The sequence below is a fragment of the Oenanthe melanoleuca genome, chromosome 3 (genome assembly GCF_029582105.1).
Source record: "Oenanthe melanoleuca isolate GR-GAL-2019-014 chromosome 3, OMel1.0, whole genome shotgun sequence".
Lineage (NCBI taxonomy): Eukaryota > Metazoa > Chordata > Aves > Passeriformes > Muscicapidae > Oenanthe > Oenanthe melanoleuca.
Window position 1 is genome coordinate 30,371,167 of NC_079336.1, and position 13,758 is coordinate 30,384,924.

The 13,758-nt window shown below is 34.3% G+C and overlaps 1 protein-coding gene across 1 annotated transcript in view; it reads left to right on the top strand.

Moving 5' to 3' along the window:
• Window positions 1-13,020, top strand: part of MEI4 (meiotic double-stranded break formation protein 4) — a 143,984-nt gene extending 130,964 nt beyond the window's left edge. The window contains exon 8 of the mRNA XM_056486948.1: window positions 12,553-13,020. Coding sequence (XP_056342923.1) covers window positions 12,553-12,804 — 252 coding nt within the window. The 3' untranslated portion in view covers window positions 12,805-13,020. The remainder of the gene's footprint in view (window positions 1-12,552) is intronic.
• The last annotated feature ends 738 nt before the right edge of the window (window positions 13,021-13,758 follow it).

Here is a 13,758-nt window from a genome sequence, read left to right on the forward strand (position 1 = left end):
TGGTTCCATTTCATTTTCCATATTGTTACCTGGAACTGCTGTTAACTTTGCCTCTTTCAAGGAATGATGCTCATGAAGAACTTTCACAACAGATTAAGTTTTCTTCTGATACTAAAAACAAGTGCAAGTTCCTGTAAATGGAAAGAAGGTTCTTCAGCCAAGATTTTTGCCCCTTTTTTTTTTTCCCAAAAGACAGTGGAATTAAAATTAAGAGAAATTAAAATTAAGAAAATTAAGATTAGTGTAACACTAAGTTCCTTCATCAGACATGAGTTTTTGAATTGATAACTCTGATACAATCTCAGGCATTCAAAAATTGGGTTGGAAAAAAAATCCCCAGAATGGATTTCCTTCTTGTTGCTAAATTCTGTATCGCTTGGGGACAGAAGTATTTGGAACAAAAGTTTCATGAGAAAGTGAAGTAACAGACAGAGTAGTAATGGTTCAATGTTCACTTTGCTGAACACTAGACTAAGATCCCACTGAGGGAACAGTAGGTGGAAGGAAAATTAACCCTTTAGGATGAAGAAAGTCAGTCTTTAAATTCTTAGTGTTCAGAGGATTGAGAACCAAAAAGAACAGTTAATGAGCCATAGTTCTATCTGGTGATAATCCTATCTCCTCCCTCTCTAGTATGGAATATAAAATACAGAGTACTGAGGAAGAGAGGTGGAACTGGGACAAAACCAAATGAGAAATTTTTGCATTTCAGACTGGAAAGCTTAAAACCTTTACTAAATAAATGACTATGTGCCCATATGGCATAGAAGAAACTAAATTCAATTTAAATGAGTAAAATTTGGTAGCAGAAACAGGCAGAGCATGAGTTCCCTATTGGCTAATTCACTGTCATTAGGCAATCTTGAAAGAATATATTGCATGGCTACCTTAGAGCCATAAAAATGTAGCAGTATTCTCTTTCTTATTTGTTCACTCTGCAAATTGCTGTATTATCCCAGAAGTTTTCCCTGTGCATACATATTCTCCACATAAGCATAAGCACAAGAATGGTGACTTTTTTAATAAAACAAGTTTGAGCATTAAAATAGGAGTGTTTCTTTATACTGCAGCTTATGTCTTTCAGTCATTTGTAATGTTACAATTGCTATGCCAGATAGTCCAAACCTTCTGAAAACTAGAAATTTGGTAGGAGTCAGTTACAACATACCAAACATGATCTATGTACCTCAATTCTGATAGCATTTACTTTTGTTTCTTCTCTCCTCTTTCAATGAGTCAGTCTCTAAAGATTTTCTGTCTTGTTTTTGTTAATATATTCCTGCAGTCATATGAAATAATTTTGGAGAGCGAGGTGGCCTGTGTGTTTAGTATGATTTGTTAATATGATCTTTTAATATCTTTCACAGTGATTTAAATCTTGCTTGATGAATTAAGCAATTATGTTAAATTGCATTAAATTTACTGCAAAGATGAAAGAATTGTGTTCCTAAAGGTTCTTAAAAAGCTTTGCTAAATTCTTGTATATGTTGCCTACTGGTAATTATTACCTGATTGTAAATAATGTGGTACATAAAATAATGTAGAGGTGTTTTGAATTCTTACATCTGCTCCACAGTTAGAAACATGCTTTATTTCTTGTTCTAGATCATTTATTTTAAACGAAAAACAAACCTGTCCCAAACTGAAGCTTAGCTACCTTTTTGAAAGGCTAGTCATCCTCTGAAATGTGAATTTTTTTCTAATCTTTTCAGGCCAATTTTTTTTAATAAATACCATGCTATATCTAGCATTGTATTCTGATGCACACTGACAAGTGTGCTGGCAGCTGCAGAAACACCAGAGTCCTCTCTGAGAATCTTGACTGAATGTAGGTTATCTTAATTGCAGTAGGATGATGCTATTTGCTGTTTTACACAAAAGGTCATGTGCTGTCTTAATGGTGGTGGAAATTTGGAAAGTTTTCTGTAACTTTCTTGAAACTCTATTAAACCTTGAAATTGTTCAGGTAAATACCATATCCTAATTGCATTTTTAAACTCTGTTTTCCATAGAAGCAGCTGGTGGAGTAACACAGTAATCATTCTGCTAGTCCATTCTCCTTCAAAACATCCATGGTTTTGTAGTAAATATAAACAGATTTGTATTTTTTTTTTTCAGTTTGAATATTTGTTCATTTTCCACTCTTCAACTCCTTTTTTTACAAAAAACTAGAACTGGATTATCTTCAGGTCCCTTCCAACCTGAGCCATTGTAATATTCAGTTCCAACAAGTGCAAGTATGTTCTTGACTTCCAGTGGAATTCCTGACATGCCATTCTTTTGTTGCCATTGTTTATATTATTCTCTGGTGTTATTCTGGACATTTCTTTTATGCAGCTGTCATACCACATTCAATGAATGAAAATGTGTTTCTGGGAACTTTAGCTTACTAACTGTTATTAGGGACCCATATGGGCCCCTGCAGATACATTTATGTCAGCTTTCTGTAACAGATCCACCAAACATCTCAGTCATTTAAAAAAACTATCTTGTAGGTTTTTCAAATCTTGTTTCACTGGGCTTTGTTCAGTTGCATTTTGACTTTGAATGTACTTTGAGCTCCAGTTGGGTTGATTTTTCTGTGGTTGTGATTTTTTCTTGAATTAATGCTTCTGATTCAAATTTAATTGCTTTAAATTTCTATAATATCTCTGTAGTTTGGTTGCAATAGCCTCCTTTTGGGTGACTCAGAGCAAAAGAGTGCACTTCTGCTCATTTTTAGCTTTTTTTTTTCCTTAAATATTTGCCTTAGCAAAGCCATTTGATAAAATCATCTGTATTTTTGCTAGGGTATTCAGCTCTAATGTATCCAATTCAATCTCAGAACATTATCCTTCAAACAGGTTCTGTGAAGAATAAAAAAGTCTGTAGTTTGCCACTACTTTTCAGTTCTAGGTAGTTTTACTGAGCTGTGCTGAAGCTTTGGAATAAGAAATTATACAAGAGCGAAAAATCACATGCTTCTGTTGTCATATGTAAATCTTCCTGAATTTTCTTTAGCTTTCCTCTAAGTCATTTCAAGCCCTTGCTTTCCCAGATTCCTTTGATAGTATCCTAGCACAAGGAATGAGGTCTGCTATAAACAGCTCTGTGCTCACTGAACATAGTGGTGTTGAACATCCAAATTTTGGCTTGACTCTGCTCTCCTGAAGACATTTTCCTTTAGTTAAGGCCAGTTGTACCCTTGTCAGCTTACATATTTGAGATTTACAGAATCATCCAGGTGACAGATCTGCCATGTAGAAACTGACGTGCATAGCAGTCAACTTTCCCCAGACTACTTCAAATAGGAGCCAAACTATTCTGGTTTTATGATACGGAAGCCCTTGGACTTGGAATAACTTAGTAAATTTCACTGTATAGTAATACTCAGAGCACAGAATTCAGTAATTCTTTCATTATTTGTTTCACCTGATATCATAAATTTTAGAATTATAAGCATTTTCCTGTACATAATCCTTCCTGTATATTTCTTATATTTTCTCTTTCAAAGCTAGAAAAACTAGTTGGCAGTCAATTTAGAATTTAATCCATTTCAAGTTTACTCTGCTTTTTGTGTTCCATCAGGATGCTGCAATTTTCACACAAGTTACAGAAGATTTTCAGTTTCAAAAGGATACCTAAGTGTAACTGTCTTTAGAATTACTGCTGGCATGCTGAACTTTAGAGGGCCAATCTTGAACTGCATATCACTGCTTTCCAGCACCATGACACTCACACATTCTAAACTGCTGCTCTGCAGCTCTTAAAACCTGTCTTTTTGCACTACTGTGCTGCTAAAACAGCTGAAACAAACAAACAAATTTTAAAAAGTGAAGTTGTCTAGACAACTTCTCATTTTGGATCTTTCCAGAAGAGTCTACCAGATAATTAATGGAAAAGTAAAATCTGAAAGCAAAACAATATTTCCGTATAGTCATACCCATCTGGTTTCTGTGAAGCCTGAAAAGATTGTAGGTAGCAATCTGTTCCATTTTCTCTTTTATGTTTTTAGTCAAAAGGTCTAATTCCTTCCAAAATTAAGTTTTGATACATGTATGCAAACTTTTAGATACACTGTGGTGTTCTCACGATTTCATGACATTTTTAAGCTGAATAAGCAATATTTTCATGTTGCTAAATTTGATTAACCCACTCAAGGTTAATTCTACATACATATTCCACATAGTTTAAATCTGATAAATAAGAAAAATAGCACTGCTTGGCAAAACTGTCACATTTTTATGAAATTATATTTCTTGTGTCTTCCATGTCTCCCATGTCTCTTGAGTTTTGCAGTTAAAGTTTGGAAGACTCTCATGTTGTTCTTTGTTTTTTTCTTTGTTGTTAGTTGTTCTCATGTTGTTCTCTCGTGGTGTTCTTTGAAAATTCAGAGGTTGTTATGGGATTTGGTGACATAATTGTAGTGGAAAGTGGTGTTTAAGACAGGTGGTAGAATCACTGAAAAACCATTGTGGTCTTGTTTCATTTATATCTAACGGAAGCATTAATCCATTTTAGGAAAATAGTTTGGGAAAACATTATGTATATATGTGAAATACTAACACTTTCCAAAAGACTTTTTATCTATACAATAAATACAAGATTTTTTTTTTTATAAAACAAGAGGAAAGCTAAATAGATAGCAAAACATAGCAAAACATTTCTTCCTAAATAAAAGGTTGGTTTAATATTAAGTTAAATATTGCCTTGAACAGTAATAGAATAATATGCCTCTAATTATGGAAGAGGAAAAATAACTACATAATTAGAAGGAAACCTGTCTTCTTTAGCAGTATCATTTTTTCTCTATTAAAAGTATACAGAGACTTTGATCCCTTGGATGAAAGGGATTAAGAAAGCAGATGTCACTTCTTTTTCTTACAAACATTACGCTTGTGTTCCAAGCAGATTTGTCCTTTTCCTCACACAGGGCACTGCCTAGAATCACTCCTCTTGCTCCTTCTTAAGTGTTTTGTTTTGTCTTGTTTTTTCAGGGATTTTCTGTTTTCTTTTGCAGCAGATAAATACAAGCATCAAGCTTTGTTCTCAGTTAGTCTGAAACCACCTAGTTTTGGTCATTCTTGGGCTTTTTTTCTTTGTGATTTTGAACCTGGAGTGGTGGATTCTGTCTCTGTCTTTGGAGCAAGGACTGATCTCATTGAAAATGATGCATGGAGAGCCACTGGTTGTAAGATACCAGAACTGCAAACTCAAAAAGGGAAGATTTTCTTCTCTGAAGTAACTTACCATTGGTAGAGGGGTGTGGCAGTAAATTAAACTGAGAGATAGAAAAACGTGGAAATGGCTATTCTGCCTCTGGCAGTGCTTACAATAAATGTTATGGGGAGGTCGGAGATGTTTTCAAGATCATTCTCCCAAACTATTTGTGCTTTTCCAGGTGAAGAGTGATTGATTCTTTTTACACATGTATCCGTGGATTTCACTGTCATACAACTGCTTACTTTTCTTTCACCCTGTACAAGCTTTCAGCTTTCACAGTGTCCTGTGGCAAGCAATTTAAGGGCACATTCTGTGACAGCCCTCTGCTTTGGTTTGTTGTTGGACCAGACATCTGCCACTTGCTAGGTTCAGTTGATTCTTTCCATCCCTAGCATTGGAAGAGATAATTTTAGGAAGTTAAGGTCTATGGGAGGCAAAGTTATCATGCTTTCAGAAAAAAAAAAGAAAGCTGCATGAGATGAAAAGCATGTTGAAAAGCTTCTTTTCAAAAATCAGTGAATTATGATCCAGTACAAATAAATGTGTACCTTGCAGTGCAAATTGATTGCTACTTAAATTCAGAGCTTCTTGTGCATTTTCTAAAATAGGTAAACTATCAAATATTTTGAAACTAAGATAGCTATATTTTTCAGCAATCCATTGTTTTCTGATGTGATTTTAATTGAGGAATTTTTATTAATGCTATTAGTCAAAACTTAATCTTATTACCTTAGTGTCCTTTTACCTATAAAAATGGTTTTTTATATGATTTTTATTTTCAGAACTTGCTTAGATCACTGGCCTTGCTGTACTTGCAACACTTCTCGCAGGACAAGAACTTAATTTCTTATGTAAACAAACAGCATCTGTTATATTAATTATATGGTTATTTCATGTATACTTGTAAATAGGCAAGTCCTCCAGAAATACAAACCACAAAAAAGCCCTTTCTCTAATCCTGAAGTGTTCAAAACTGAGTAATTTTATTAGATTGTTTTGTTGATTGCTTTCTCCTGATAGAGACTTTACATCGGATTGTCTCATCTATGACTTCATCTTCAAGTTGGAAATAAGTAGCTCATTTGATTTGGAAGGACCCACGCTATAATAGATATATTTACAATCTTTATTTCAGATTCTTTTCTGAAAAAAAACCCAACATATTTCACATGCTTCAACTTGTGAAAAAATAATTTTTATAAATTTAGAATACATGTGAGAAGTCAGATATGAAATATATGCCTTGTAGATTGGAATAAAATGTGATTATAAATTCCCATTATCCTAAGCAGGTTCAGAGATTGATACTTTTTGGCTGCTCTCTCCAGATGAGATAGCTTTGTGACTTATATTTTAGCTTTCTTTAATAGGATAAAAGGGATTAGAATTTGGGTTTTAAAGCTTTCTGTATCTTTGTTATGTTACTTGCAAGGCAGTTGTGATTCTTACTCTGAAATGGAAACGTCAGTGCTCTGCTGCTGACATATTTAATTTTTCACAATATGTTGTGGGAATTGTATTACTAGATAAGAATAATATTGCTTATGATGTCTTGGGAATTTCACATAATTCAGTGTGTCACACTAAAGGCTAGTAATAGATGACCCTGCTAAGTGATATGTGGAGGAGGCACAATGCACAGATGCCTCAGGGATAAGTATCTTCCTCTTGGGAGATAGCAAGGAGAACAAACACTTTAAATCCTATCAAAAGTATTTTCCAGGGTATGCCAAATAATTATATTTGGACAGATACTATTTTTGCAAAATTCTTACTGTTGCTTATGAAACCTCTCTAGCATGAGGCTGTCTGGGCCTTCTAAAGTGTTGCTGGCACTTACTCAGGACTAGTCACTGCACATGCTGTAGATTAAATTGTTCCAAGATTTTAGCTGATAGCCTCTCTTCTGGAATTTAGCTGTTAAAAATGTTGGTAATTCCTTGACACTTCCCACAGTCACATTTGATCTTGATCTACAAGCAGAATAGTTGAAACTTAGGGATCTACTTCAGAATAAAGTGATGCTTTGCATGAATAAAGAAAAAAATAGAATTTCAGAACCTATTGAATAAAAGATGAAAATATTTTGAAAATTTGGGCTGTGAGAGTATAAATTTAAATGAGGAATTTTACATGATGGGAATTTTGCTTAAGATACTGAAAGAGTTCATATATCAGTTTGAACATACTTGGCAGGTGAATAATTGACCTGGTTGTGAGGATTATGATTATTGGAGGGTTGTTCAGGAAGCAGGCGTTTCAAATCACAAAACAAAACGCTGCTAGAGAGACATGCTAATCAGCTAAAAACTGAACCCTGCATCATGACAATTTGTAATTACCCTTTGCCTTAACACAGTAGTATTAGAAACAGAACAAAAAGATTTCTAGTAAAGACTGTTATGCATGCCTGCCTTAAATATTTTAGAGATGCATATCTGCATGTTATTTAAACACTAAAAAACAATTATAGATAATCTCTTTTATCTTACTGTGTTTTTGTATACTGGGGATATTATTGGGTTTGTAAATTTTAATGATCAAACAGAGGTTTTTTATATGTTTGCAGCACATCTAGTTAAGAGGATTTCTGTCTTGTTTTGAAATAAATGGCCTAGTATCCAAATGTTCTTAACTGTACCCTGAAAAATATTTCTGTTGTATTTAGCACTTGAACACAGCAATAAGTAATTTGGATAGGGATTTCTCAAAGGAAAATTAAAGGGTCAAGAACAGAATTCCCTGTGAAAATTTATATTCTTTATTTGTAAAATGAGAATGTATTGACTTGAGGAAACAATTCAGTGATTCTTGAAACATATTTTCATTAACCTCTGACCTTGACTGGATGAGTAGAGTAAAAGACTGTTGATTCTACTGAAAACTTAGGTTTTCAACATTTCCTTCATAAACACAAAATTTACCAAATGGTGACCATTTGTGCATAGAGTTGCCAGTCAGTCACTTTTTTTTTGTTTTTCATTATGCTGATTTAGAAACATTTTTCTTAAAAGGTTATGCTGTCAAATATTGCTCCATTTAGGAACTTGTAGTTATAATTATATACTCACTAAAACTGTAGTGTTAAAATGCAGAAAACCATTTTAGTCTCCCTCCTATATGCAGGCACAGTGAGCACAAAAATATTTTTTTTCATTTATGTGAGCATCAGTGACTGCGTTTAGTACATCAATTTCTTTTTTCTTTAGTCTCAGTCACCTTCCTCTTAGTTCTAGATGGAGCATGCCCTCTTACCACCAGAAAGCCAAGGCAGCAAATAGAATGAACTAACAGCAAAAAAAAGGGTTGGTAGTTGTCTATTAAACAGCCCACCCAGAATTGTGTATCTCTAATAACACATAAGTCAAGTTCAGACATTTTCTAATAGGCTTGCTTCTCTTCAAACATTATCCAATGCTTTGGGAAAGTCCTATGTTCCTGTGGGTCATCAGCCTCCACTTGCTCTGCGGCATCCTGGCCCATGAATTTTAATTTTCTTGCCCAGTATTCAGTCTGCATGTGTACTTGCCTGTAGTAGCCACCTTCAAGGAAGAAAAGGGGCCCTGGGATTTTTTGCTGAGATGGTGTTTGTTGGTATGGGCTATGTCAGGAGGAAGGTATGCTCTTTGATTCTAACTTCTCTGGAAAATTTCTGGGAGCTTTGGCTACACTTTCTTGCCTGAGGAGGGGACAGACAGGCCATGGGGGATTTTTCCCGGGAATGGCTAGATGGCAGATTTGATTCTGATCTATTCTTCATGCTCCTTAACTAATAGCCCAGAAGCTAATGCTGCTGCAATTCCTGCTGCCTGTGCTTCCATTGGAAGACAAAACAAGCCAAGCTGTGGCAGTTCTTGTTGTGTATTTTGGTCTTCTCTTTATGCTTCTCTGAAAAACATGCATGTAAAAGAGGAGAAATAGTACCTTTTGACACGATGTTTCAGTGAAATTTAACTTAGAATTTCTTGAAACATAGGAAAGACACTTTGCAAGCATGAAAAGTTATATCCCTGCTGAATAGTAAAGGTTTGCCAAGAAATGGAAGAGGCAAAATTTGCAAGTAAAAAAACTACAAGAAGCAAAACTATAAGGAGAGGATGGATTGGGGAGCTCTGGGCAGAATACTTTTTTGCTAAAATAACTATCTAGAAGTGTAAATTTTATGACTTTCTAAATAAACACTTATCTTTCCAGTTTGATTCAAGTTTGTACTGGTATGTCAGTGTTTTATGTAGCATTTTGTTGTGTAGAATTACTTGTTAAAACATATATTGGTATTGATATGGGATTTCAAAAGCCTAAACAGATGTTAACTAAATTATAGATAGAACAGGAGGGAAGCTTTTTGTCTGTAATCAAGCATAATGGTGCTTCGAAATTAATTTTAATTGTTTTCATTTTGTCAGAAGTTTCAGCATTTAAATCTTCTATTCTAAATCAAAAAAAGAAGTTTTCCCAAGTGAGTGCCATTCCTTCTATATTCCAGAGGGCATACAGGTGTTGCTGACACTTCTACATAAGCATCTGAGCTACATGGAAGCAGTTGCCATGAACATACTCTCTGTCATCTAATTTTTGTTTGCACTGGTAAAGTATTGTCTGTTCTGTACATCCTTTGAGATGTAAAAGGAATAAAACTTACTTTTACTCTACTCAGAAAGTGTCATCAGCCTTCTGCATGTGAAAATTCCAACAGACTGTGTCACTGGAAATATGACTTGTGGCTGATGACTTGGCTTAAGAATTGTAGAGAATTCCTTCGATTTCTTATCTTGTTTTATATGGCTGCTACTAATGGCATTTAGATAAATTATATAAATGTGCATAAACAAGACAAAAAAACCAAAAATATTGTAAGTACAATTAGGAATCTGTTTCCTAATCTGTTTACCAGGCCTCCAAATCCAAGCAGCAGCTTGGAATTTGATCTGGGGCCACCTGATCTGTTCTTTTTTAGAGAGGAAGTATAATAAAGGGTCAGGGACCTGGAACACAGCAGTACCTTTTAACATATTAGTACTGACTGTGATAGCATTATATTGAAGACAGGTAAGAGAACTTCTTCCCTGCTTTCAAATTATGTAGCCCAAAAGTGTCCATTTCCAGGTTCTCACTGTAAAATGTAGAAGAAGCTTGGAGACCTAATTTCAACCAAACATTTTGATGCTTCTTGCATTCTGAACTTGGTGATGTAAATACAACTAATTCCAATTAGCAGATATCAGATCTAGCTAGGAGATCCTTGTAATCCTTGCTTCCATCTTATGTAAAGCTCAGTTTTATATAAATAATTTTTTAAAATTATTTAACTCTAAAATATTTATTTGTATTAAGAAATCATAATAAGAAAATTGTTTCAAAAGGTAAATTAGAAACAAAGGTACATGAAAACTGCTTATTATTGCTACAAAACACATTTCCAAGTACTTGGTGAGGCAAAATTGATGAGGACTGATCTCATAAAGTATAGTATCCAAAATACATATTGCTTTCCTGTCTGATTTGTAGGAGGGATAATCTTAAAATTGATTCTGAAAAACAGAGTTAGTGTTAAAGTTACCTAAAGTTGGTATCAATATGTTCTGGAATAGCAGCATTTATATATACATATATACACATATATATATATATATATGAGACACACCCTCTGAACTTTCTGATATGTACATATACGAGCACAGCTACCTACTCACACACCCTGTTGGGCAAGATTAATAGGCCTATTATCTGACTCTGCACCATTAGGGAACAATAAAGGCATCCCTTTGCCAGTTATGCACATAAATTTGTATTGGTTGTAATTGCATCAATCAGTGCAACAGAAGACATCTAACAAAAGAATCAGAGACACATTTTGTTCAGATTATTAAATGGATTGGAAAGGTTAATAATAAGCCTTGAGCCAGAAAATGTTCTAGACTGATTTTTCCCCCTTGGTTATATGATGCAATATTTCAAAGTGCATTTGTCTCCAGAAAAGCAATTATCTAAAAAAAAAATACTTTCTCCTTGCCATCATACTTATCCTTTCTCTTCAATGTCAGTTCTGTGCGATTAAACAATTTTCTTTTAATGCAGTAATATTTGTAGAGGTAGCTAATTAGTTAACTTGTGAATTCTATTATCCATAATCAGATAGTTTACTAAGCTGCAATTAGTTGCACCTTTTAAACCCACTGAAAGTAACACAATTGCTTAACTCCTTGGAAGAGCCTGAGGTTATGGGAGTAAGTGAAGTGACATAATTCGCCTTTCTAAAACATTTTTACGTTTTAGAAAGGCAAATTATGTAAAAGCAGTGGATCTTCAGGGCCAACACTTGAGAGTCGAACAAAGATTTTTTGCTTTTTAATTTCTAAATTATGGGAGCTAAGAACATAGAACTTCCATTTATGTTTCTACATAGTCATTTTTCCTGGGTACAGTCACACTTTTTCACTGTAAAGAGTTGCAGGACATGGTATATCTGTGGTTCTAGTTTAGAGTGGGATGAATTACTTGCTGAAAGACCCTGGAAACTACTCCGTTGCAAAAACTCAGACATCTAACAGCACACCTAAGGTACTCCTCCTGGCTTACATCTGCTACCCTGGAGCATGTGAAATGGCAATAGACAACTACATCAGACAGCTGTGTGCCCCCCCTTGCTTCCCTCCATCAGTTGAAATATGTGCAAAGGATGACTATCTCAGCTTGTTGATGCCTGTGTTTGGTCAGATGACCCCTACACTGAAAGTCTTAGGAGCAGACTTTGTAGGACTTTAGAATCATCTATTTCCTAGAAATTCAGTAAATCACTGATAACACTTTTGCATCTTTGAAAGCTTGACAAACTGAATATTCCACTTTAAGTGGCTGGAACTGGCCTGTGCATTTTCTATTGAGATTGAGAATTGGGACTTTCAATTTGCTTTCTGGAGGTGTCACTTGAATAAATGAGTATTTATCTTGAGGAGTAAAAAATTCTTTTTTGCTTGTTATTTTATTTCTCAGAAAACAAAAATCCACCGATTCCAATTATATGCCAAACAAACAAAGCTGTTATTGTAGTTTTTCTGTACATCACTATGGTATGTCACAGCCTATGGATAATTAGGTAAAGCAAAGTCTCTCATGAAGAGGAGGTTATGTTGACTTTTCGTTTGGTAGTGCGATGAAGTGTTAGTTGTTTGACTGTTACCACAAAAAGAAAAACATTTTTTAGAAGTAATTATACTGAATGTATAGGTGTCCTGATTGCATGAATAATACTGCAAATTTTAACAGTATTCCTTGAACTGTCATCTGACATGTTAGGCTGCAGAAATGTTTTAACACTCTACTTATGTAGTGATTTTTTTTTATTCCCAGGTCCAGTCTGTGTATGACATCACCCAATATGAGAATATGTTTCTTTTGTGCATGATTCTGGAACAACTTCTTCAAAATGAGGCAGAAGAAAGTAACATTTCAAGCTCAGACTATGGAGGAGAAGAAAAAATCAAATTTCTGAAGAACCTTGATGAAATTATTCTTCATCTCTCAGATGAATTCCCTTTGTTTTCTTTATATTTGTGGAGAGTGAGTGTTCTTTTGAACTCAGGTCAAATGCAAATTGATTAAAACAAGCAGCCTACTTTTTAACCATGCATTTGTGGTGGGATTGCATTGGAAAATTTTCAGGCCACACAGGGCCTTATTGGAAAACATTTACTTTAAACTACTATTCCATACAGCAATTTCAGAGATAATGCAATTTATTTCCAATTTTGAGTATAGAAAAACTGTAATAATCCAGGTGCCATTTTCAATAAATGCTGTTTCTTATAATAGAAAACAGTGTGTTGGTGTTTGTACACACAGTGAAAATGGAACAAAGAAAGTTGTTTCAGGTGCTGTTTAAAATAAACACAATGAATTTTAAAGTATAGTCATAATATCTATGTAGAGCTTCCAAGTTAGGAGACTAATGCCTGTCTTTTAAAAGTTGTATAGCTTCTCTATGGTTTAGAGACAGTGTCTGGTTGGCTGAAATGGAAACGTTTCAGTACAAGTTCTTACAGAATCGACTTTGTTACTGATAACCAAATGAGTCATTACTTGAGCTAAATAAAATCTGGTGCTCAGTGTCACAACTTCCTTACATTCATTGTATACTGCTTGGCTTTACTTGTGTATGCACAAGTTTAGGTACAATAGGCCTAATTTGCTCTGAGTAATGATTTCAGAGATCTAATCTGAAGAAGTGGAACTCATTTAATAGTTACTTTAAGCCTTTCTGTTCAAAATTAATGAATATTGATAAAATCCCCTTTGGTTTTTTTGTTTTAAAATGTTGTTTTTTTCCTGTGGCATAGTATTATATTCATAGTAATAATTAAAGTAACGTATTTTAACAGAAATTATCTCAAAAGGTCTTTAAAGTGTAAGCTCAAAAATATCTTAACTGAACCATAGTCTCTGATAAATCTAAAGGATTATTATTTTGACTAATTGTTCTTTTTTCTATTAGATAATTTTAGTTTATTATATCTCCTAGAAGTGTATATTCGTTATAAATGCAAAAAATTTTGAGTA